This window comes from Cherax quadricarinatus, chromosome 55 (genome assembly GCF_038502225.1).
Source record: "Cherax quadricarinatus isolate ZL_2023a chromosome 55, ASM3850222v1, whole genome shotgun sequence".
Classification (NCBI taxonomy): domain Eukaryota; kingdom Metazoa; phylum Arthropoda; class Malacostraca; order Decapoda; family Parastacidae; genus Cherax; species Cherax quadricarinatus.
Window position 1 is genome coordinate 19196639 of NC_091346.1, and position 27288 is coordinate 19223926.

General features: G+C 41.5%; 1 protein-coding gene across 5 annotated transcripts in view; it reads right to left on the minus strand.

Annotated features, from left to right (window-relative positions):
* The window catches only part of LOC128698929 (glutamate-gated chloride channel), a 108729-nt gene that overhangs the window by 48160 nt on the left and 33281 nt on the right, over positions 1–27288 (minus strand). For all 5 annotated transcript variants that reach the window (XM_053791351.2, XM_053791346.2, XM_053791350.2 and 2 more), the window contains 2 exons: positions 10339–10459; positions 3252–3361 (listed from right to left, as the gene is read on the minus strand). In XM_053791351.2, the coding sequence (XP_053647326.1) occupies positions 3252–3361; positions 10339–10436 (208 nt within the window). In that variant the 5' untranslated portion in view covers positions 10437–10459. The remainder of the gene's footprint in view (positions 1–3251; positions 3362–10338; positions 10460–27288) is intronic.

Genomic DNA, 27288 nt, shown 5'->3' on the forward strand with positions numbered 1-27288 from the left:
TACTCCTTCTATGTATTCTTTCTTAAAAAAAAAGCAAGAATATATGGAAGGGGAAAAGGGTATTTGCCAACTTAATTTTGAAGATACCAATATTGATGGAACGACTGGTCCTCCCCACTGGGCACACTAACATCACCATCGGCCTGATTCTCCGAAAAGCCATCATTGATGTAGCAGTCCTCAGTCTTGCTACCGACACTTTCAAAGAGATCACCAGAGGGCCCAAATTCCAGACCTATTTGCACATCAGAAGTACACAGCACACAGTGTAGCGTCCTGCGATCACACACACACATATATATATATATGTATATATATATATATATATATATATATATATATATATATATATATATATATATATATATATATATATATATATATATATATATATACGTAAGGTAAGGGCTCTTAGTTTGTAAATAAAGGAAGAAACAGGTAATCTAGCTCTGTAAAACCCTTTTGTGTAGAAAAAGAGAAACAGGAATACTTGAGAAGTGTGAGTGACCTACATCCCTGGTGAGTCTCGACAGGGAGAATCTCAGCAATTTTCTAGTTCAACCTGCCTGAAGATCACAGACAATGTGATCTGTCTTCCGAGACGCCAAAAAATGCAATTATAGTGGCCCTCTGCGTCTTCTCATCCCCAGACCTCTCAAACCAGCCAGGATTTGTCCAAGTGGAAGGATTTATTGTAACCAAGAGGAAGGATGAATCACGAAAAGGGTGGACGGGAGGCTCGAACCGTGTTCTGTTGACAGTCCAACGTTTTACCATCCAGACTAACCCGGGTATCTAACAGGTAAGAATCAGAAGTAATACTGTATTTCATTGCGTCACTGGCACCAACTCTAATCTAAGTGAACTCCTTCCCTTGGCCCAGGAGCTTTAGCAGTAGATATGTTCCTACCCTCATCAAGGCCCACATCGTCTATAAACTCTAAATTGTAATAAACAACAGAAGGGTGTACAAGGGATCGAAGCGCAGAAGGATTTTTATCCTAACTGCGAGAACGATTACCACACACGTGTAACACTTGGCTGACTTCAGTGCCGACATGTTTCACCTGTACAAAAGCCTTCTTCAGTCAAATACTGGGAGATGTAACACTGGCGACAGTAGACAAATTGATTTTGACGTGATCCGCAGGAAGGAGGTGGTCAGTCCCTCAGCCTTGGCAGGAGGTGGTCTGTCCCTCAGCCTTGGCAGGAGGTGGTCAGTCCTTCAGCCTTGGCAGGAGGTGGTCAGTCCCTCAGCCTTGGCAGGAGGTGGTCAGTCCCTCAGCCTTGGCAGGAGGTGGTCAGTCCCTCAGCCTTGGCAGGAGGTGGTCAGTCAATCAGGCCTAAATAGGTGGTCAGTCCCTCAAGCTTAGAGAAAAGGCAGACGTCCTGACCTAATATACATGAGTAGAGGTGAGGTGCAGCAGCTGGAGTTGACATGACAGGTGAGCGTGGCCCACTACTGGAAATAGGTCAGTTTATACATGCCTCTGCTCGGGGCTTGAGGGACTGACCACCTCCAACCACGACTGAGGGACTGATGACGTCGCCGATATTCAATTGAAGGCTATTGAGCGGGCGAAATGTGCTGATAAAGATACCTCAAGTGTTGCACATGTGTCTTCAGCAGACACATTGAATTTCCCGGTGTACTGGAACTGATCCGGGTCACCCACAGGACCTCGGGGGCGCTGACCCCCGAAGCCCCTACCAGGTATATTTCAGGTAGTATTAGACATTACCTGACGTACCAGACATTACCTGAGGTACCAGACATTACCTGGGATACCAGACATTACCTGAGGTACCAGACATTACCTGAGGTACCAGACATTACCTGAGGTACCAGACATTACCTGACATACCAGACATTACCTGAGGTACCAGACATTACCTGACATACCAGACATTACCTGAGGTACCAGACATTACCTTCGGTACCAGACATTACCTGGGGTACCAGGCATTACCTGACATACCAGACATTACCTGGGGTACCAGGCATTACCTGAGGTACCAGACATTACCTGAAGTACCAGACATTACCTGAGGTACCAGACATTACCTGACATACCAGACATTACCTGAGGTACCAGACATTACCTGACATACCAGACATTACCTGAGGTACCAGACATTACCTGGGGTACCAGACATTACCTGGGGTACCAGACATTACCTGACATACCAGACATTACCTGGGGTACCAGGCATTACCTGAGGTATCAGACATTACCTGAGGTATCAGACATTACCTGACGTACCAGACATTACCTGGGGTACCAGGAATTACCTGGGGTACCAGGCATTACCTGGGGTACCAGGCATTACCTGGGATACCAGGCATTACCTGAGGTATCAGACATTACCTGGAGTACCAGACATTACCTGATGTACCAGACATTACCTGACGTACCAGTCATTACCTGAGGTACCAGACATTATCTGAGGTACCAGACATTACCTGACGTACCAGACATTACCTGATGTACCAGACATTATCTGAGGTACCAGACATTACCTGACGTACCAGACATTACCTGACGTACCAGACATTATCTGACGTACCAGACATTACCTGAGGTACCAGACATTACCTGAGGTACCAGACATTACCTGACGTACCAGACATTACCTGAGGTACCAGACATTACCTGAGGTACCAGACATTACCTGATGTACCAGACATTACCTGACGTACCAGACATTACCTGACGTACCAGACATTACCTGACGTACCAGACATTACCTGATGTACCAGACATTACCTGACGTACCAGACATTACCTGATGTACCAGACATTACCTGACGTACCAGACATTACCTGATGTACCAGACATTACCTGACGTACCAGACATTACCTGAGGTACCAGACATTACCTGACGTACCAGACATTACCTGATGTACCAGACATTACCTGACGTACCAGACATTACCTGACGTACCAGACATTACCTGACGTACCAGACATTACCTGATGTACCAGACATTATCTGAGGTACCAGACATTACCTGATGTACCAGACATTACCTGAGGTACCAGACATTACCTGACGTACCAGACATTACCTGATGTACCAGACATTACCTGACGTACCAGACATTGCCTGATGTACCAGACATTACCTGACGTACCAGATATAACCTGACGTACCAGACATTACCTGACGTACCAGACATTACCTGACGTACCAGACATTACCTGACGTACCAGACATTACCTGAGGTACCGGGAACTACCAACTCACCGGTATCATTAGCTCCGGCTGGCCGGATGCGCTTGTCATAGTTGGCCGGACCAATAATCTCATCAATGATTTGTTTCTCACGGGCCCGGAAGTTGGCCGAGGATATCTCGCTGTCGGGAGAAGATAACCAGTTAGATAACGCTTATAACCGGTTCATACCAGTCCATTACCAGTATATACCCAGTCCTAGACAGTCAATCTGTTAATACCAGTTATCTGTAGTTAATGACAGTACCGGGTGGTACTGGGTCAGTGTCAGGCAGTACCTGTCACTATTAGTGTCAGTCTGGACTCGTCAGTGCCAGTCTGAACTCGTCAGTGCCAGTCTGAACTCATCAGTGTCAGTCAGGACTCGTTAATGTCAGTTTGGACTCGCCAGTATCAGTCAGAACTCATCAGTGTCAGTCAGAACTCATCAGTGTCAGTCAGAACTCATCATTGTCAGTCAGAACTCATCAGTGTCAGTCAGAACTCATCAGTGTCAGTCAGAACTCATCATTGTCAGTCAGAACTCATCAGTGTCAGTCAGAACTCATCAGTGTCAGTCAGAACTCATCAGTGTCAGTCAGGACTCATCAGTGTCAGTCAGGACTCGTAAGTGTCAATCAGGACTCATCAGTGTCAGTCAGGACTCGTAAGTGTCAATCAGGACACGTCACTGTCAGTCAGGACTCGCCAGTGTCAATCAGGACCTCCAGTAGGTCCAAGAGCTAGCGCCTAACTTCCGCCTTGGCCACTGAAGAGGACCTCGGAGGCTTGAAAAAAAATTATACATATTTATTGCCTATTTCTTCTTTATTTCCTCTTTATTGCCTCTTTATTGTCCTTTTATTGCCTCTATATTGCCTCTATATTGCCTCTATATTGCCTCTATATTGCCTCTATATTGCTCCTACATTGCCTCTTCATTGTCTCTTTATTGCCTCTATATTGCCTCTTTATTCCCTCTATATTGCCTCTTTATTCCCTCTATATTGCCTCTATATTGTCTCCTCATTGTCTCTTTATTGCCTCTATATTGCCTATTTATTGCCTCTATATTGCCTCTTTATTGCCTCTATATCGCCTCTATATTGCCTCTTTATTGCCTCTTTATCCCTTCTATATTGCCTCTTTATTGCCTCTATATTGCCTCTATATTGCCTCTATATTGCCTCTATATTGCCTCTATATTGCCTCTTTATTGCCTCTATATTGCCTCTATATTACCTCTTTATTGCCTCTATATTGCCTCTTTATTGCCTCTATATTGCCTCTTTATTGCCTCTATATTGCCTCTTTATTGCCTCTATATTGCCTCTATATTGCCTCTATATTGCCTCTATATTGCCTCTTTATTGCCTCTATATTGCCTCTATATTGCCTCTATATTGCCTCTTTATTGCCTCTATATTGCCTCTTTATTGCCTCTATATTGCCTCTATATTGCCTCTTTATTGCCTCTATATTGCCTCTATATTGCCTCTTTATTGCCTCTTTATTGCCTCTATATTGCCTCTATATTGCCTCTTTATTGCCTCTATATTGCCTCTATATTGCCTCTTTATTGCCTCTTTATTGCCTCTATATTGCCTCTATATTGCCTCTTTATTGCCTCTATATTGCCTCTACATTGCCTCTTTATTGTCTCTATATTGCCTCTATATTGCCTCTATATTGCCTCTTTACTGCCTCTATATTGCCTCTATATTACCTCTATATTGCCTCTTTATTGCCTCTATATTGCCTCTATATTGCCTCTTTATTGCCTCTATATTGCCTCTGTATTGCCTCTATATTGCCTCTTTATTGCCTCTATATTGCCTCTATATTGCCTCTATATTGCCTCTGTATTGCCTCTATATTGCCTCTACATTGCTTCTTTATTGCCTCTATATTGCCTCTATATTGCCTCTGTATTGCCTCTTTATTGCCTCTATATTGCCTCTATATTGCCTCTATATTGCCTCTATATTGCCTCTATATTGCCTCTATATTGCCTCTATATTGCCTCTATATTGTCTCTTTATTGATGTCTCCAAGAATTAGATTTTTCTTCCTCCTCACAAAATAAAGTGAAATTAGTTTAGCTTCATTGATTCTCAAAATGCTCTTAATCCAAGGAAAGAGGAGCAACCTTATTACCTAATTTCCCCAGATGGAAATAAAATATGATCTCCAGGAGAGGAAGAGGCGGGGAAATTAATTGCTAGGTGTAGGGGAAAAAATATCGGGAATATTGGAGTTGGTGGGGGAAACTGAGTTATGTTATTCACTGTGGTGGGGGAAACTGAGTCATGTTATTCACTGTGGTGGGGAAGCTGAGTTATGTTATTCACTGTGGTGGGGGAAACTGAGTCATGTTATTCACTGTGGTGGGGGAAACTGAGTCATGTTATTCACTGTGGTGGGGAAGCTGAGTTATGTTATTCACTGTGGTGGGGAAACTGAGTTATGTTATTCACTGTGGTGGGGGAAACTAAGTCGTGTTGCTGTGGTGGGGGAAACTGAGTCATGTTATTCACTGTGGTGGGGAAACTGAGTCATGTTACTCACTGTGGTGGGGAAACTGAGTCATGTTACTCACTGTGGTGGGGAAACTGAGTCATGTTACTGGCCTGGTATAATAAAGGCAGGGAATATATTGCCATTAAGAACAGCTGTAGCTGATAATAGTTCGGTGAGGGGAATTTTCAGAACACGGGAGGGAAAAAAGACATTATTATTATTATTATTATTATTATTATTATTATTATTATTATTATTATTATTATTATTATTATTATTATTATTATTATTATTATTATTATTATTAATGTTAGCTTAAAAATATTTAGTCTGGATAACAAAGACTGTATTAGAGACAAAAAGCAATACAAGTTACAGTATGGTAGAGGCAGTACAAGTTACAGTATGGTAGAGGCAGTACAAGTTACAGTATGGTAGAGGCAGTACAAGTTACAATATGGTAGGGGCAGTACAAGTTACAATATGGTAGAGGCAGTACAAGTTACAGTATGGTAGAGGCAGTACAAGTTACATTATGGTAGAAGCAGTACAAGTTACAGTATGGTAGAGGCAGTACAAGTTACAATATGGTAGAAGCAGTACAAGTTACAATATGGTAGAAGCAGTACAAGTTACAATATGGTAGAAGCAGTACAAGTTACAATATGGTAGAAGCAGTACAAGTTACAATATGGTAGAAGCAGTACAAGTTACAATATGGTAGAAGCAGTACAAGTTACAATATGGTAGAGGCAGTACAAGTTACAATATGGTAGAAGCAGTACAAGTTACAATATGGTAGAGACAGTACAAGTTACAGTATGGTAGAAGCAGTACAAGTTACAATATGGTAGAGACAGTACAAGTTACAGTATGGTAGAGACAGTACAAGTTACAATATGGCAGAAGCAGTACAAGTTACAATATGGTAGAAGCAGTACAAGTTACAATATGGTAGAAGCAGTACAAGTTACAGTATGGTAGAGACAGTACAAGTTACAATATGGCAGAAGCAGTACAAGTTACAATATGGTAGAAGCAGTACAAGTTACAATATGGTAGAAGCAGTACAAGTTACAGTATGGTAGAGGCAGTACAAGTTACAATATGGTAGAAGCAGTACAAGTTACAGTATGGTAGGGGCAGTACAAGTTACAATATGGCAGAAGCAGTACAAGTTACAATATGGTAGAAGCAGTACAAGTTACAGTATGGTAGAAGCAGTACAAGTTACAATATGGCAGAAGCAGTACAAGTTACAATATGGTAGAAGCAGTACAAGTTACAGTATGGTAGAGGCAGTACAAGTTACAATATGGCAGAAGCAGTACAAGTTACAATATGGTAGAGGCAGTACAAGTTACAATATGGTAGAAGCAGTACAAGTTACAATATGGTAGAAGCAGTACAAGTTACAATATGGTAGAGACAGTACAAGTTACAGTACGGTAGAGGCAGTACAAGTTACAATATGGTAGGGGCAGTACAAGTTACAATATGGTAGAGACAGTACAAGTTACAATATGGTAGGGGCAGTACAAGTTACAATATGGTAGAGACAGTACAAGTTACAATATGGTAGAGACAGTACAAGTTACAATATGGTAGGGGCAGTACAAGTTACAATATGGTAGAGACAGTACAAGTTACAGTATGGTAGAGGCAGTACAAGTTACAATATGGTAGAAGCAGTACAAGTTACAATATGGTAGAAGCAGTACAAGTTACAATATGGTAGGGGCAGTACAAGTTACAATATGGTAGAGGCAGTACAAGTTACAATATGGTAGAAGCAGTACAAGTTACAATATGGTAGAAGCAGTACAAGTTACAATATGGTAGAGGCAGTACAAGTTACAATATGGTAGAAGCAGTACAAGTTACAATATGGTAGGGGCAGTACAAGTTACAATATGGTAGAGGCAGTACAAGTTACACTATGGTAGAGGCAGTACAAGTTACAGTATGGTAGAGGCAGTACAAGTTACAGTATGGTAGGGGCAGTACAAGTTACAATATGGTAGGAGCAGTACAAGTTACAATATGGTAGAAGCAGTACAAGTTACAATATGGTAGGGGCAGTACAAGTTACAATATGGTAGAGGCAGTACAAGTTACAGTATGGTAGAGGCAGTACAAGTTACAGTATGGTAGAGGCAGTACAAGTTACAGTATGGTAGAGGCAGTACAAGTTACAGTATGGTAGAGGCAGTACAAGTTACAGTATGGTAGAGGCAGTACAAGTTACAGTATGGTAGAGGCAGTACAAGTTACAGTATGGTAGGGGCAGTACAAGTTACAGAATGGTAGAGGCAGTACAAGTTACAGTATGGTAGGGGCAGTACAAGTTACAGTATGGTAGAGGCAGTACAAGTTACAGTATGGTAGAGGCAGTACAAGTTACAGTATGGTAGGGGCAGTACAAGTTACAGTATGGTAGAGGCAGTACAAGTTACAGTATGGTAGGGGCAGTACAAGTTACAGCATGGTAGAGGCAGTACAAGTTACAGTATGGTAGAGGCAGTACAAGTTACAATATGGTAGAAGCAATACAAGTTACAGTATGGTAGGGGCAGTACAAGTTACAGTATGGTAGAAGCAATACAAGTTACAGTATGGTAGAAGCAGTACAAGTTACAGTATGGTAGAAGCAATACAAGTTACAGTATGGTAGGGGCAGTACAAGTTACAGTATGGTAGAGGCAGTACAAGTTACAATATGGTAGAAGCAATACAAGTTACAGTATGGTAGGGGCAGTACAAGTTACAGTATGGTAGAAGCAATACAAGTTACAGTATGGTAGGGGCAGTACAAGTTACAGTATGGTAGAAGCAATACAAGTTACAGTATGGTAGGGGCAGTACAAGTTACAGTATGGTAGAAGCAATACAAGTTACAGTATGGTAGGGGCAGTACAAGTTACAGTATGGTAGAAGCAATACAAGTTACAGTATGGTAGGGGCAGTACAAGTTACAGTATGGTAGGGGCAGTACAAGTTACAGTATGGTAGAAGCAATACAAGTTACAGTATGGTAGGGGCAGTACAAGTTACAGTATGGTAGAAGCAATACAAGTTACAGTATGGTAGAAGCAATACAAGTTACAATATGGTAGGGGCAGTACAAGTTACAATATGGTAGAAGCAATACAAGTTACAGTATGGTAGAAGCAATACAAGTTACAGTATGGTAGGGGCAATACAAGTTACAGTATGGTAGAAGCAATACAAGTTACAGTATGGTAGAAGCAATGCAAGTTACAATATGGTAGGGGCAGTACAAGTTACAATATGGTAGAAGCAATACAAGTTACAGTATGGTAGAAGCAATACAAGTTACAGTATGGTAGGGGCAGTACAAGTTACAATATGGTAGAAGCAATACAAGTTACAGTATGGTAGAAGCAATACAAGTTACAGTATGGTAGGGGCAGTACAAGTTACAGTATGGTAGAAGCAATACAAGTTACAGTATGGTAAAAGCAATACAAGTTACAGTATGGTAGAAGCAATACAAGTTACAGTATGGTAGGGGCAGTACAAGTTACAATATGGTAGAAGCAATACAAGTTACAGTATGGTAGGGGCAGTACAAGTTACAATATGGTAGAAGCAATACAAGTTACAGTATGGTAGAAGCAATACAAGTTACAGTATGGTAGAAGCAATACAAGTTACAATATGGTAGGGACAGTACAAGTTACAATATGGTAGGGGCAGGACAAGTTACAATATGGTAGAGGCAGTACAAGTTACGGTATGGTAGAGGCAGTACAAGTTACAATATGGTAGAGGCAGTACAAGTTACAATATGGTAGAGGCAGTACAAGTTACAATATGGTAGGGGCAGTACAAGTTACAATATGGTAGGGGCAGTACAAGTTACAATATGGTAGGGGCAGTACAAGTTACAATATGGTAGAGGCAGTACAAGTTACAATATGGTAGGGGCAGTACAAGTTACAATATGGTAGAGGCAGTACAAGTTACAGTATGGTAGAGGCAGTACAAGTTACAGTATGGTAGAGGCAGTACAAGTTACAATATGGTAGAGGCAATACAAGTTACAGTATGGTAGAGGCAGTACAAGTTACAATATGGTAGAGGCAGTACAAGTTACAGTATGGTAGAGGCAGTACAAGTTACAGTATGGTAGAGGCAGTACAAGTTACAATATGGAGGAAGCAGTACAAGTTACAATATGGTAGAAGCAATACAAGTTACAGTATGGTAGGGGCAGTACAAGTTACAATATGGTAGAAACAGTACAAGTTACATTATGGTAGGGGCAGTACAAGTTACAATATGGGAGAAGCAGTACTAATTACAATATAGTAGAAGCAATACTTACTAGTTACACTAGGAGAGGCTTATAGCAGAAGACGTGGATAGTCTACCCGGGGGTTAACTATTACTGTCTAGGTTGAAGGGATATTAGCTGTTATCTAGAAGGTTGAGAGGGAAGGATAGTAGAGCGGAGGTAGAGAAAGGTACCTAGTAAACATCTCGTACTTTGAGGCTTCTCCCGTAGACTACAGGGAGTCTGTGGTTCAGCAAGTGGACGTAGCCTCGCACTCATCCAGATATTGACTGTACTCACCAGAATGTTGATAGGAGGATGAATACCAGGATGAGTAGGCGTCTGCCTTCCTCACCGGCTGCCTTACTCGCGCCAACACCCATAGTGTCTTCAGTCATCCTTCAGGTCACGACACAATCATCTTCAGAGATAGAGAGATCAGTCTTCAGTATTGACGTATCTAACTAGTTCATTTATATTATACGAGACAACCATCTTTATTGATACACGTTTTTATTTACTTTGTAAATGTTTCTGACGTATTTTTGTAAATGAGAAGTACTCTTTATTGCATAAAGTTGCATAAAAAGAATAATCATTATAATAATTGATATACTATATATATATATATATATATATTATATATATACACTATATATATATATATATATATATATATATATATACAATATAGGTAGTAGGTTGGTAGACAGCACCCACCCAGGGAAGTACTACCGTCCTGCCAGATGACTGTGAAACAAAAACCTGTAACTGTTTTGCATGATGGTAGGATTGCTGGTTTCTTTTTCTGTCTCATAAACACGCTAAGATAACAGGGATATCTTGCTACTCCTACTTACACTTTGGTCACACTTCACAGACACGCACATGCATATATATATATACATACATCTAGGTTTTTCTCCTTTTTCTAAATAGCTCTTGTTCTTTTTTATTTCTTCTATTGTCCATGGGGAAGTGGAAAAGAATCTTTCCTCCGTAAGCCATGCGTGTCGTATGAAGCGACTAAAATGCCGGGAGCAATGGGCTAGTAACCCCTTCTCCTGTATACAATTACTAAAAAAGAGAAGAAGAAAAACTTTATAAAACTGGGTTGCTTAAATGTGCGTGGATGTAGTGCGGATGACAAGAAACAGATGATTGCTGATGTTATGAATGAAAAGAAGTTGGATGTCCTGGCCCTAAGCGAAACAAAGCTGAAGGGGGTAGGAGAGTTTCAGTGGGGGGAAATAAATGGGATTAAATCTGGAGTATCTGAGAGAGTTAGAGCAAAGGAAGGGGTAGCAGTAATGTTAAATGATCAGTTATGGAAGGAGAAAAGAGAATATGGATGTGTAAATTCAAGAATTATGTGGATTAAAGTAAAGGTTGGATGCGAGAAGTGGGTCATAATAAGCGTGTATGCACCTGGAGAAGAGAGGAATGCAGAGGAGAGAGAGAGATTTTGGGAGATGTTAAGTGAATGTATAGGAGCCTTTGAACCAAGTGAGAGAGTAATTGTGGTAGGGGACTTGAATGCTAAAGTAGGAGAAACTTTTAGAGAGGGTGTGGTAGGTAAGTTTGGGGTGCCAGGTGTAAATGATAATGGGAGCCCTTTGATTGAACTTTGTATAGAAAGGGGTTTAGTTATAGGTAATACATATTTTAAGAAAAAGAGGACAAATAAGTATACACGATATGATGTAGGGCGAAATGACAGTAGTTTGTTGGATTATGTATTGGTAGATAAAAGACTGTTGAGTAGACTTCAGGATGTACATGTTTATAGAGGGGCCACAGATATATCAGATCACTTTCTAGTTGTAGCTACACTGAGAGTAAAAGGTAGATGGGATACAAGGAGAATAGAAGCATCAGGGAAGAGAGAGGTGAAGGTTTATAAACTAAAAGAGGAGGCAGTTAGGGTAAGATATAAACAGCTATTGGAGGATAGATGGGCTAATGAGAGCATAGGCAATGGGGTCGAAGAGGTATGGGGTAGGTTTAAAAATGTAGTGTTAGAGTGTTCAGCAGAAGTTTGTGGTTACAGGAAAGTGGGTGCAGGAGGGAAGAGGAGCGATTGGTGGAATGATGATGTAAAGAGAGTAGTAAGGGAGAAAAAGTTAGCATATGAGAAGTTTTTACAAAGTAGAAGTGATGCAAGGAGGGAAGAGTATATGGAGAAAAAGAGAGAAGTTAAGAGAGTGGTGAAGCAATGTAAAAAGAGAGCAAATGAGAGAGTGGGTGAGATGTTATCAACAAATTTTGTTGAAAATAAGAAAAAGTTTTGGAGTGAGATTAACAAGTTAAGAAAGCCTAGAGAACAAATGGATTTGTCAGTTAAAAATAGGAGAGGAGAGTTATTAAATGGAGAGTTAGAGGTATTGGGAAGATGGAAGGAATATTTTGAGGAATTGTTAAATGTTGATGAAGATAGGGAAGCTGTGATTTCGTGTATAGGGCAAGGAGGAATAACATCTTGTAGGAGTGAGGAAGAGCCAGTTGTGAGTGTGGGGGAAGTTCGTGAGGCAGTAGGTAAAATGAAAGGGGGTAAGGCAGCCGGGATTGATGGGATAAAGATAGAAATGTTAAAAGCAGGTGGGGATATAGTTTTGGAGTGGTTGGTGCAATTATTTAATAAATGTATGGAAGAGGGTAAGGTACCTAGGGATTGGCAGAGAGCATGCATAGTTCCTTTGTATAAAGGCAAAGGGGATAAAAGAGAGTGCAAAAATTATAGGGGGATAAGTCTGTTGAGTGTACCTGGTAAAGTGTATGGTAGAGTTATAATTGAAAGAATTAAGAGTAAGACGGAGAATAGGATAGCAGATGAACAAGGAGGCTTTAGGAAAGGTAGGGGGTGTGTGGACCAGGTGTTTACAGTGAAACATATAAGTGAACAGTATTTAGATAAGGCTAAAGAGGTCTTTGTGGCATTTATGGATTTGGAAAAGGCGTATGACAGGGTGGATAGGGGGGCAATGTGGCAGATGTTGCAAGTGTATGGTGTAGGAGGTAGGTTACTGAAAGCAGTGAAGAGTTTTTACGAGGATAGTGAGGCTCAAGTTAGAGTATGTAGGAAAGAGGGAAATTTTTTCCCAGTAAAAGTAGGCCTTAGACAAGGATGTGTGATGTCACCGTGGTTGTTTAATATATTTATAGATGGGGTTGTAAGAGAAGTAAATGCGAGGGTCTTGGCAAGAGGCGTGGAGTTAAAAGATAAAGAATCACACACGAAGTGGGAGTTGTCACAGCTGCTCTTTGCTGATGACACTGTGCTCTTGGGAGATTCTGAAGAGAAGTTGCAGAGATTGGTGGATGAATTTGGTAGGGTGTGCAAAAGAAGAAAATTAAAGGTGAATACAGGAAAGAGTAAGGTTATGAGGATAACAAAAAGATTAGGTGATGAAAGATTGAATATCAGATTGGAGGGAGAGAGTATGGAGGAGGTGAACGTATTCAGATATTTGGGAGTGGACGTGTCAGCGGATGGGTCTATGAAAGATGAGGTGAATCATAGAATTGATGAGGGAAAAAGAGTGAGTGGTGCACTTAGGAGTCTGTGGAGACAAAGAACTTTGTCCTTGGAGGCAAAGAGGGGAATGTATGAGAGTATAGTTTTACCAACGCTCTTATATGGGTGTGAAGCGTGGGTGATGAATGTTGCAGCGAGGAGAAGGCTGGAGGCAGTGGAGATGTCTTGTCTGAGGGCAATGTGTGGTGTGAATATAATGCAGAGAATTCGTAGTTTGGAAGTTAGGAGGAGGTGCGGGATTACCAAAACTGTTGTCCAGAGGGCTGAGGAAGGGTTGTTGAGGTGGTTCGGACATGTAGAGAGAATGGAGCGAAACAGAATGACTTCAAGAGTGTATCAGTCTGTAGTGGAAGGAAGGCGGGGTAGGGGTCGGCCTAGGAAGGGTTGGAGGGAGGGGGTAAAGGAGGTTTTGTGTGCGAGGGGCTTGGACTTCCAGCAGGCATGCGTGAGCGTGTTTGATAGGAGTGAATGGAGACAAATGGTTTTTAATACTTGACGTGCTGTTGGAGTGTGAGCAAAGTAACATTTATGAAGGGATTCAGGGAAACCGGCAGGCCGGACTTGAGTCCTGGAGATGGGAAGTACAGTGCCTGCACTCTGAAGGAGGGGTGTTAATGTTGCAGTTTAAAAACTGTAGTGTAAAGCACCCTTCTGGCAAGACAGTGATGGAGTGAATGATGGTGAAAGTTTTTCTTTTTCGGGCCACCCTGCCTTGGTGGGAATCGGCCGGGGTGATAATAAAAAAAAAAAACTATATATCTAATATATATATATATATATATATATATATAATATATATATATATATAATATATATATATATGGTAAGACACATATGTAACAGTTAGGTATCTTTATTATGAAACGTTTCGCCTACACAGTAGGCTTCTTCAGTCAAGTACAGAAAAGTTGATAGAAGCAGAAGATACTTGAAGACGATGTAATCAGTCCATCACCCTTAAAGTTTTGAGGTGGTCAGTCCCTCAGTCTGGAGAAGAGCATTGTTCCATAGTATGAAACAATATGGAGATGAAGTGACAGGATGGAGCTTTTTATAGCGCCATGAGGTGAGACGTAGGCCACTAGGAGAGGTAAGAACTCAGATGCTGAGAGGTCAGGTCCCTCTCAAATCCAGCCGCTCTCACTAGTGGAAGTTGTCGAAGTTGATTGCAGGTCTGTACCAAGATACCCTTGTGTTGCAGTGTCTGACAGATTGAACATTAAAATGGTATAAAATACCGACAGGTTGTTAGGTAAGACACATATGCAACAGTTAGGTATCTTTATTATGAAACGTTTCGCCTACACAGTAGGCTTCTTCAGTCAAGTACAGAAAAGTTGATAGAAGCAGAAGATACTTGAAGACGATGTAATCAGTCCATCACCCTTAAAGTTTTGAGGTGGTCAGTCCCTCAGTCTGGAGAAGAGCATTGTTCCATAGTATGAAACAATATGGAGATGAAGTGACAGGATGGAGCTTTTTATAGCGCCATGAGGTGAGAAGTAGGCCACTAGGAGAGGTAAGAACTCAGATGCTGAGAGGTCAGGTCCCTCTCAAATCCAGCCGCTCTCACTAGTGGAAGTTGTCGAAGTTGATTGCAGGTCTGTACCAAGATACCCTTGTGTTGCAGTGTCTGACAGATTGTGAGAGCGGCTGGATTTGAGAGGGACCTGACCTCTCAGCATCTGAGTTCTTACCTCTCCTAGTGGCCTACGTCTCACCTCATGGCGCTATAAAAAGCTCCATCCTGTCACTTCATCTCCATATTGTTTCATACTATGGAACAATGCTCTTCTCCAGACTGAGGGACTGACCACCTCAAAACTTTAAGGGTGATGGACTGATTACATCGTCTTCAAGTATCTTCTGCTTCTATCAACTTTTCTGTACTTGACTGAAGAATAAACACAAATGCAGTATAATGTGATCCTTTATTGACAACGTTTCACCCACACAGTGTGGGTGAAACGTTGTCTGAAGAAGCCTACTGTGTAGGCGAAACGTTTCATAATAAAGATACCTAACTGTTGCATATGTGTCTTACCTAACAACCTGTCGGTATTTTATACCATTTTAATGTTCATATATATATATATATATATATATATATATATATATATATATATATATATATATATATATATATATATATATATATATATATAGATATATATATATATATATATATATATGTGTGTGTGTGTGTGTGTGTGTATCGTGCCGAATAAGTAAAACGCTATTTTCGCTTAAACAGCAACGCTCTTCTTGCCGAATAAGGCAAGCGAGAATTTGTGTATGCAATAATTTCCCAAAAATCATTTGGAATCTAACGAGAAAAATGTATTTCATTGTGTTCGTTTATTATTAAATTACTGAGACCTTGTATGAAATATACCTAGTTGGATTAGGCTAAATTAAATTGCTCTTGTTATAATAAGGTTGACCAAGGTTATTATAATACAAAATTGTTTTGATAAGGACCTGCCTCGTATGGGCCAGTAGGCCTTCTGCAGTGTTCCTACATTCTTACGTCTGCCTCGTATGGGCCAGTAGGCCTTCTGCAGTGTTCCTACATTCTTACGTCTGCCTCGTATGGGCCAGTAGGCCTTCTGCAGTGTTCCTACATTCTTACGTTCTTATGTTCTTAAATTGTTAATTTTTATGATCTCTTGAGGCAGACAACGTAGCGAGAGGTTCTATAATGTTCGATGCTAGGTGCTGGTTGCTAGGTGCTAGGTGCTGGTTGCTGGTTGCTAGGTGCTCGTTGCTAGGTGCTCGTTGCTAGTTTCTGGTTGCTAGGTGCTGGTTGCTAGGTGCTAGTTGCTAGATACTGGTTGCTAGGTGCTGGTTGCCAGGTGTTAGGTGCTAGTTGCTATGTGCTGGTTGCTAGGTGCTAGGTTCTGGTTGCTAGGTGCTGGTTGCTAGGTGCTAAGTGCTGGTTGCTGGTTGCTAGGTGCTCGTTGCTAGGTGCTCGTTGCTAGTTTCTGGTTGCTAGGTGCTGGTTGCTAGGTGCTAGTTGCTAGATACTGGTTGCTAGGTGCTGGTTGCCAGGTGTTAGGTGCTAGTTGCTATGTGCTGGTTGCTAGGTGCTAGGTTCTGGTTGCTAGGTGCTGGTTGCTAGGTGCTAAGTGCTGGTTGCTGGTTGCTAGGTGCTCGTTGCTAGGTGCTCGTTGCTAGTTTCTGGTTGCTAGGTGCTGGTTGCTAGGTGCTGGTTGCTAGGTGCTAGTTGCTAGATACTGGTTGCTAGGTGCTGGTTGCCAGGTGTTAGGTGCTAGTTGCTATGTGCTGGTTGCTAGGTGCTAGGTTCTGGTTGCTAGGTGCTGGTTGCTAGGTGCTAAGTGCTGGTTGCTAGGTGCTAGTTGCTAGGTGCTGGTTGCTAGGTGCTAGGTGTTGGTTGCTAGGTGCTAGGTGCTGGTTGCTAGGTGCTAGGTGCTGGCTGCTAGATGCTCGTTGCTAGGTGCTGGTTGTTAAATACTGGTTGATAGGCGCTGGTTGCTAGGTGCTAGGTGCTGGCTGCTAGGTGCTGGTTGCAAAGTGCTAGTTGTTAGGTGCTAGGTGCTGGTTGCTAGGTGCTAGTTGCTAGGAGCTAGGCGCTGGTTGCTAGATGCTCGTTGCTAGGTGCTAATTGCTAGATGCTCGTTGTTAGGTGTTGGTTGCTAGATGCTGGTTGCTAGGAGCTGGTTGCTAGATGCTGGTTGCTAGGAGCTGGATGCTAGATGCTGGTTGCTAAGTGCTGGTTGCTAAGAGTTGGCTGCTAGGAGCTGGTTGCTAGGTGCTGGTTGCTAGGTGGTAGGGCATCGTGGAAATGTGTTTATAAGACTGTCAGCGAATCTGGCAGCAGCTTAGTGTCAGTGTTGTGCCAGATCTTAATACGTTGCGTCTTAGTTAAATATATTACGTCTTAGTTTAATATACTGCGTCTCAGTATATATATATATATATATATATATATATATATATATATATATATATATATATATATATATATATATATATATATATATATATATATATATATATATATATATATATATATATATATATTGCGTCTTAATTATATTCCGTCTTTGTTAAATATGTCGTGTATTCGAGGTTTTCAACAAATATTAAAAAGTAATAATAATAATAATAATAATAATAACAATAATAATTTTCCTCCTCATTGTGTTCATAACTGGACGAAAACAATGGGAAATAATTCGTGGATAATGAGAAAGTGTAGAGAAAAGCAAGTAGACGGGTAGAAAGGAGGGAAGAATAAAAAGGGGAATGGAGTGTGGAAGAGAGAGAAGTGAGGGGAGATCTGCCATTCCACCTTTAATAGTCATGCTCTCTCTCTCTCTCTCTCTCTCTCTCTCTCTCTCTCTATATATATATATATATATATATATATATATATATATATATATATATATATATATATATATATATATATATATATATATATATATATATATATATGTCGTGCCGAATATGTAAAACTGGTCAATTAGCAAGAACTCATTTAAAATTAAGTCCTTTCTAATATTTTCTCTTATACATTTAAAGATATAATTTTTTTCATTAATGTTAATGTAAAAAGTTTTTATTTTGCACCAAAAGAATCTTAGAAAACTTACCTAACCTTATTATAAAAAGTGCAATTTATTTTAGCCTAACCCAACTAAATATATTTTAGATTTGTTTACAATAATTTAATACTAAACAAACACAGTGAAATATATTTTTTTCGTTAGGTTCAGAATGATTTTGGCGAAATTATTGCATACACAAATTTTCAATTGTCCTATATGGCAAGATGAGCGTTGCTATTTAAGCCAAGATCGCAAGTTCTGCCTATTCGGCACGACATATATATACATATGTATACATATATATACATATATATACATATATATACACACACACACACACATATATATATATATATATATATATATATATATATATATATATATATATAGATGTGTGCGTGTTTTTATGTGCGTGTGTGTGTGTGTGTGTGTGTGTGTGTGTGTGTGTGTGTGTGTGTGTGTGTGTGTGTGTGTGTGTGTGTGTGTGTGTGTGTGTGTGTGTGTAGTGCCGAATAAGTAAAACTTTCGATTTTGGCTTAACTAGCAACGCTCCTCTTGCCGAATAAGGCAAGCGAAAATTTGTGTATACAACAATTTCGCAAAAATCATTCTGAAACTATCGAAAAAAAATATATTTCATTCTGTTTATTATTAAAATACTGTAAACTTATTACCCTTCTGGATCGCAACACTGAGTCTCTGGAAGAGGAAGCTGGCCGCCCTGTGGTCCTTGGTTTTTAGGATGAGTTTTTCACCCAGCTCTCTGAGGAACTTTAGAGCACACTTGCCCCATGCTCCAAGGGTTTCCGACCCTATTGGGATGAGGTTATAGCAAGGGGGAAGGTCTTCATATTTGCGGATCTTCTGGGTCTCCCTGTGGCTGGCAGCTCCACCCCCTTCAGCTTCAGAGTATGGCAAGTAGGTGTCTGCCAAAGTGGCGGCACAGGTGTAGTCCCAGGCAATCTGCTTTCCATCCTTCCAAGGTAGCATAGTGGCTCCATCAGGACGCTTTTGACTTTCGTCAGACCTCTGTACTTGGGGTTCCCGTTGAGCTGGGCAACGGGCTGTGGCGAGGCTTCTCTTTATGTCATTGACCTCCTTATGCCTGGCATACTTCCCTTCTGATGTGTGACACACGAGACCATGAAGTCCGAATTGATCGTTGATATATATATATATATATATATATATATATATATATATATATATATATATATATATATATATATATATATATATATATATATATATATATATATATATATATATATATATATATATATATATATATATATATACATATTGTGTTTTTTGTTTTATTTCTTTTAATATATCTCTAGTTATATCATTCATAATATATCTTAGGATCTTGATAGATACATCTATTCCGTATAAATTTAGATGTATCTGTTATATCTGAGATCTACACTTGATAAATCTCTTTTTAAAGCAAATTATATTGCGCAGTTTTCAAGTGTTTGTTGCGTCTTGAAAACTATCTTGGGATGACCTTGGGATAATTTTGGGGTTATCTTGCTATTATCTTGGGGTTATCTTGGGGTTATCTTGGGGATTATCTTGAGGTGGTATTTTGATTATCTTGGGGTTATGAAAACTGAGGCACATGTGCAACATCTGGGTATCTTTATTGTAGACGTTTCGTCATGGCGAAACGTCTACAATAAAGATACCCAGATGTTGCACATGTGTCTCAGTTTCCATCTTGTCGGTATTGTATACCATTCTTGTACATCTTGGGGTTATCCCGGAGTTATCTTGGATTGATCTTGGGGTTATCCCGGAGTTATCTTGGATTGATCTTGGGGTTATCCTCCTGTTATCTTTTGGTTATCTTCCTGTTATCTTGGGGTTATCTTCCCGTTATCTTGGGATTATCTTCCTGTTCTCTTGGGATTATCTTGCTGTTATCTTGGTGTTATCTTCCTGTTATCTTGGGGTTATCTGCCTGTTTTCTTTGGGTTATCTTCCTGTTATCTTTTGGTTACCTTCTTGTTATCTTGGGTTATCTTCCTGTTATCTTTTGGTTGCCTTCCTGTTATCTTGGGATTATCTTCCTGTTATCTTGGGGTTATCTTCCTGTTATCTTGGAATTATCTTCCTGTTATCTTGGGGTTATCTTCCTGTTATCTTGGGGTTATCTTCCTGTTATCTTTGGGTTATCTTCCTGTTATCTTGGGATTATCTTCCTGTTATCTTGGGGTTATATTCCTTTTATCTTGGGATTATCTTCTTGTTATCTTGGGGTTATCTTCCTGTTATCTTGGGATTATCTTCCTGTTATCTTGGGGTTATCTTCCTGTTATCTTGGGTTATCTTCCTGTTATCTTTAGGTTATCTTCCTGTTATCTTGGGATTATCTTCCTGTTATCTTTGGGTTATCTTCCTGTTATCGTAGGGTTATCTTCCTGTTATCTTGGGGTTATCTTCTTGTTATCTTGGGGTTATCTTCCTGTTATCTTTGGGTTATCTTCTTGTAATCTTAGGGTTATCTTCCTGTTATCTTGGGGTTATCTTCCTGTTATCTTGGGGTTATCTTCCTGTTATCTTGGGATTATCTTCCTGTTATCTTGGGGTTATCTTTCTGTTATCTTGGGGTTATCTTCCTGTTATCTTGTGGTTATCTTCCTGTTATCTTGGGATTATCTTCCTGTTATCTAGGGATTATCTTGCTGTTATCTTGGGGTTATTTTCCTGTTATCTTGGGGTTATCTTCCTGTTATCTTGGGAATATCTTCCAGTTATCTTGGGATTATCTTCCTGTTATCTTGGGATTATCTTGCTGTTATCTTGGGGTTATCTTCCTGTTATCTTGGGGTTATCTTCCTGTTATTTTGGGGTTATCTTCCTGTTATCTTGGGGTTATCTTCCTGTTATCTTGGGATTATCTTCCTGTTATCTTGGGGTTATCTTCCTGTTATCTTGGGATTATCTTCCTGTTATCTTGGGGTTATCCTCCTCTTATCTTGGGGTTATCTTCCTGTTATCTTGGGATTATCTTCCTGTTATCTTGGGATTATCTTCCTGTTATCTTGGGATTATCTTGCTGTTATCTTGGGGTTATCTTTCTGTTATCTTGGGATTATCTTCCCGTTATCTTGGGATTATCTTGCTGTTATCTTGGGGTTATCTTCCTGTTATCTTGGGATTATCTTGCTGTTATCTTGGGGTTATCTTCCTGTTATCTTAGGGTTATCTTCCTGTTATCTTGGGATTATCTTCCTGTTATCTTGGGGTTATCTTCCTGTTATCTTGGGATTTCTTCCTGTTATCTTGGGGTTATCTTCCTGTTATCTTGGGATTATCTTCCTGTTATCTTGGGGTTATCTTCCTGTTATCTTGGGATTATCTTCCTGTTATCTTGGGGTTATCTTGCTGTTATCTTGGGGTTATCTTCCTGTTATCTTGTGGTTATCTTCCTGTTATCTTGGGATTATCTTCCTGTTATCTAGGGATTATCTTGCTGTTATCTTGGGGTTATCTTCCTGTTATCTTGGGGTTATCTTCCTGTTATCTTGGGAATATCTTCCAGTTATCTTGGGATTATCTTCCTGTTATCTTGGGATTATCTTGCTGTTATCTTGGGGTTATCTTCCTGTTATCTTGGGGTTATCTTCCTGTTATTTTGGGGTTATCTTCCTGTTATCTTGGGGTTATCTTCCTGTTATCTTGGGATTATCTTCCTGTTATCTTGGGGTTATCTTCCTGTTATCTTGGGATTATCTTCCTGTTATCTTGGGGTTATCTTCCTCTTATCTTGGGGTTATCTTCCTGTTATCTTGGGATTATCTTCCTGTTATCTTGGGATTATCTTCCTGTTATCTTGGGATTATCTTGCTGTTATCTTGGGGTTATCTTCCTGTTATCTTAGGGTTATCTTCCTGTTATCTTGGGATTATCTTCCTGTTATCTTGGGGTTATCTTCCTGTTATCTTGGGATTTCTTCCTGTTATCTTGGGGTTATCTTCCTGTTATCTTGGGATTATCTTCCTGTTATCTTGGGGTTATCTTCCTGTTATCTTGGGATTATCTTCCTGTTATCTTGGGGTTATCTTGCTGTTATCTTTGGGTTATCTTCCTGTTATCTTGGGGTTATCTTCCTGCTATCTTGGGATTATCTTGCTGTTATCTTGGGATTATCTTCCTGTTATCTTTGGGATATCTTGCTGTTATCTTGGGGTTATCTTCCTGTTATCTTGGGGTTATCTTCCTGTTATCTTAGGGTTATCTTGCTGTTATCTTGGGGTTATCTTGCTGTTATCTTGGGGTTATCTTGCTGTTATCTTGGGATTATCTTCCTGTTATCTTGGGGTTATCTTCCTGTTATCTTGGGATTATCTTCCTGTTATCTTGGGGTTATCTTCCTGTTATCTTGGGATTATCTTCCTGTTATCTTGGGATTATCTTCCTGTTATCTTGGGATTATCTTGCTGTTATCTTGGGGTTATCTTCCTGTTATCTTGGGACTATCTTGCTGTTATCTTGGGATTATCTTGCTGTTATCTTGGGGTTATCTTCCTGTTATCTTGGGACTATCTTGCTGTTATCTTGGGATTATCTTGCTGTTATCTTGGGATTATCTTCCTGTTATCTTTGGGTTATCTTGCTGTTATCTTGGGGTTATCTTCCTGTTATCTTGGGGTTATCTTCCTGTTATCTTAGGGTTATCTTCCTGTTATCTTGGGGTTATCTTCCTGTTATCTTGGGGTTATCTTGCTGTTATCTTGGGATTATCTTCCTGTTATCTTGGGGTTATCTTCCTGTTATCTTGGGATTATCTTCCTGTTATCTTGGGGTTATCTTCCTGTTATCTTGGGATTATCTTCCTGTTATCTTGGGATTATCTTCCTGTTATCTTGGGATTATCTTGCTGTTATCTTGGGGTTAACTTCCTGTTATCTTGGGACTATCTTGCTGTTATCTTGGGGTTATCTACTTGATATTAGATATAACAAGGCAACAGCTTCTTCAGTAGATCAGTAAAACTCTGATAATATTATTTGCAGAATTAGTTATAAGTATATTTCTCAATTTTGTTTTATTGCTGCTGCTGCTGCTGCTGCTGCTGCTGCTGCTGCTGCTGCTGCTGAAGCTGCTGCTGCTGCTGCTGCTGCTGCTGCTGCTGCTGCTGCTGCTGCTGCTGCTGCTGCTGCTGCTGCTGCTGAAGCTGCTGCTGCTGCCAGCAACAACAGGCTGCAACAACCGCACGGAGCAGCAGCAGCGCAGCAGCAACAGCAGCAACGCTGCGCTTAGCGGCAGCAACAGCAACGCTTAACGCGCTTAACAGCAACAACAACAGCAACAGCACGGAGCTGCTGCTGCTGTTGTAACAACAGCAACAGCAGCAGCAATAACCAGCTGGGGCTGCAGCGCAACAACAGCAACAACGCCGCTGGCACAACAACGGCAGCAACAACAGCAGCGCTGCTGCTCAACAGCAGCAACGCGCGGGCTGCGCAGCTGCTGTTTGCTGCTGCTGCTGCTTAACAACAACAGCAGCAGCAACAACGGGTAGCAGCGGCAGCGGGCTGCAGCAACGCAGCAGCAGCAACAGCAACAACTGCTGCTGCTGCTTAGCAGCAGCAGCAACAGCAGCAGCAGCAGCAGCAACAGCTGCTTAGCAGCACGGGCTGTAGCAGCAGCAGCAGCAGCAACAACAACAACTCGCTGCCGCTGCACTATGCTGCTGAGCTGCTGCTGCTGTTGCTCAGCAGCTGCTGATTAGCGGCAGCAATAGCAGCAACAGGCTAACAGCAACGGGGCTGCTGCTGGCAGCAGCAGCAACAACAACAACTGCTGCAACAACAACAGCAGCAGCAACAGCAGCAGCAACAGCAGCAACGCGCTGGCGCAGACAGCCGGCAACGGCAGCAACGTTTGGCACAGCAACAGCAGCAGCAGCAGCGCTGACAGCAACAGCAGCAACGAGGAGCAGCAACGCGCTTAACAACAACAACAGCAACCAGCGTAACAGCAGCAGCGGCGCGGCGGCAGCGGCAGCAGCGGCAACAGGGCTGTGCAGCGGCAGCAGCAGCAGCAGCAACAGCAGCAGCAACGCTGTTCGCTTGGCAGCAGCAGCGCGCTGCTTGGCGGCAAGCGGCAGCGGCAGCAGCAGCAACAGCAACAACAGCAGCAACGCCTTAACAGCAACAGCAGCGGCTTAGCTTAACAACAACAGCGCGCACTGCATAACAACAACAGCAGCAGCGGCGAAGCGCTGCTGCTGCAGCAGCGTGCGCTTAACGGCAACAGCAACAGCAGCAGCTTAGCAACGCTAACAACGCTGGCAACAACAACAACAACAACAGCTAGCAGCATATAGCAGCAACAGCAGCAGCAACAACAACAACAACGCTGTTAGCAGCAGCTGTTGGCAACGGCGCTGGCAACGGCGCGGCGAACATTTATTTGGCAGCAACGCTGTTCATAACAGCAACATTTGGCAGCAGCTGTTCGCTAACAACCTTTCGGTAACCTTGCTGTTGCGCCATGTTGCTGCTGCTGCTGTTGGCAACCTTTATTTGGCAACGCCAACGCTGTTGTATCGCTGTTTCATAGCAGCAGCTGGTGGCAGCGGCTGTTGCTGCTGTATTCCATAACACTTGCTGTACTTATGCTATTATGCTTTCTTAACTGTTAACAACAGCGCTAACTGTAACAGCAGCATTTATGTATTAACAACTAACGCTGTTACTTAACATTGCACTTCTTTATTTAACCAGCAACATTTGTTGCTGCTCTTTATTGCCTTGCTTTATTTAACCTTGCTGTTCATAACAGCAACTGTGTTGCAACATGTTCATGCTGTGTGTTCCCTTAACCTTAACATTTGTATACTGTTTAGCAACACTTATTTCCTGCTGCTGCTGGTAGCAACGCTGTTTCATAACAACAACTGTTCATAGCAACATGTTCTAACAACAACGCTGTTCATAGCAACGCTGTTCCCTTATGCTGCTGTTAACAGCTGTTGCTGCTGCTGTTCCTTATGCTGCTATTGCTGCTGCTTTGTTAAGCAACTATGCTGTTGCTTGGCAACGCTGTTGCTGCTGCTATTTGGCTTACTTGTATAACATTAACAACAGCTGTGCTGCTGTTGCAGTGTATTTAACATGTGTTTAGCAGCAACAGCTGTTGTATGCTTAGCTGTATAACAACTATTGTAAGCATATGTAATGTTAACAACTAACTGTTGGCAAACAACTGTTTAACTAACTCACTATTGTCTTTGCTGTTCATAACTAACCTTTCGTTGCTGCTGCATTTGTAACATCATATTGGCAACAGCTGTTGTATGCTGTTGTACTGTAACAGCAACAACTTAGCTGTTGTAGCAGCTGTTGTATGCTGTTGCTGGCATGGCTGTTCATAGCAACGCTGTTGCTTACTGGTAGCAACCTTGCTGTTGTAACGCTGTTATGTATAGTGTAGCATGTGCCCCATGCTGCTGTTGCTGCTGCTGTTGCAACAGCAGCAGCAGCAACAGCTTAGCTGGTAGCTCAACTGCTATTTGTAGCTCTTAGCAGCAAACAACAACAACAACAGCAGCAGCAGCAACAGGTGGCAACAGCAGCCTTGCTATTTGTAGCTGCTGGTAACCTTGTTGTTGGCAACAACTGTTGGCAACATGTTGCTGTTAACAGCTTGCTGTTGTAACAACTTATGCATATGTTAACAACAACTGTTGCTTATGCTGTTGCTTAGCCTTTCATTTGTATGTGTATTTAGCCTTAACGCTGTTGCTGTGCTGTTGGCTCAACAACGCTATTGCTGCTCAACAACATTGCTGTATCTTGGCCATGCTGCTGTGCTGCTGCTATTACTTAACAGCAACTGTTGTGTGTAACTGTTTAACAACTGCTATTGCTGCTGCTATTGCTGCTGCTGCTACTGCTGCTACTATTGTATGCTATTGACAACAACCTTGCTGCTGCTATTACTGCTGCTATATTATAACAACATTCTATAACAACTATTTGTAACAATTTGCTATTTAGCAACAACTGTTGCTACTGCTGTTGCTTGTCATAACATTTGTATGTGTGTTGCTGGATGTTGCTGCTAACAGCTGTTGGCTGCTCAACTATTTAACATAACAGCGCACAGCAACTACTGTTGTAACAGCTGTACTTCTTAACAACAATTTATGCTGCTGTTGTAACAACAACTGGTATAACCTTGTATTTGCTGCTGCTATTTATGCTGCTGCCTTGCTGCTGCTGTTGGATTGCTGCTGTTCATATGCTGCTATTGCTGGCTATATTTATGCTGCTCATTTAACAGCAACTTTCTATTGCTGCTTAACTGTGCTGTATGCTATTTAGCAACAACAACAATTGCTGCTGCTATTGCTATCCTATTGTATCTGTGCTGCTGTATATATTGCTGCTTAACCTTTCTTCAACGCTTATTTATTTAACAGCTTTATTGTCTAACAACTGTATTGCTGCACTGCTATTTAACCAGCTGCTTCTATTTAACTAACAGCTTAACATTTGTAACAACGCTGTTAGCAGCTTAACTGTTGCTCGCTGCTATTGCTTAACTGCTGTTAGCAACAACATTGCTTAACAACAACATTTGCTTTCTTTCATTTGCTTAACGCTTGCTGTTGCTATGCTATTTTAGCAGCTTAACTGTTGTAGCAACGCTGTGCTGCTGCTATTTGCAGCAGCTGTGCTGCTGTTCCTGCTGCTGCTGCTCCTGCTGCTGTTGTTCCTGCTGCTGCTGCTCCAGCTGCTGCTGCTGCTGCTGCTGCTCCTGCTGCTGCTCCTGCTGCTGCTCCTGCTGCTGCTCCTGCTGCTGCTCCTGCTGCTGCTCCTGCTGCTGCTCCTGCTGCTGCTCCTGCTGCTGCTCCTGCTGTTGCTCGTGCTGCTGTGTTCCTTCCACTACTACTCGCCTTTGTGCTTCTGCTGCTGCCGGAGGAGAGAAGACAGCAGCTGCTGCACCTGCAGGAAGTCTCACCGCTGTCCTCCGCTTTTCAGCAATTACTGAGAGCTGAAGGCGGATCTTCATTGTCTCCAAGGGGCCCTAGGGCCCTCTCTTGGGGCCATTCCCCGGACCACTTCATTAGTGGGCCCCTTCCTGCCCTCCTGCACGCACCGTCTGCAGGCAGGAGAACTG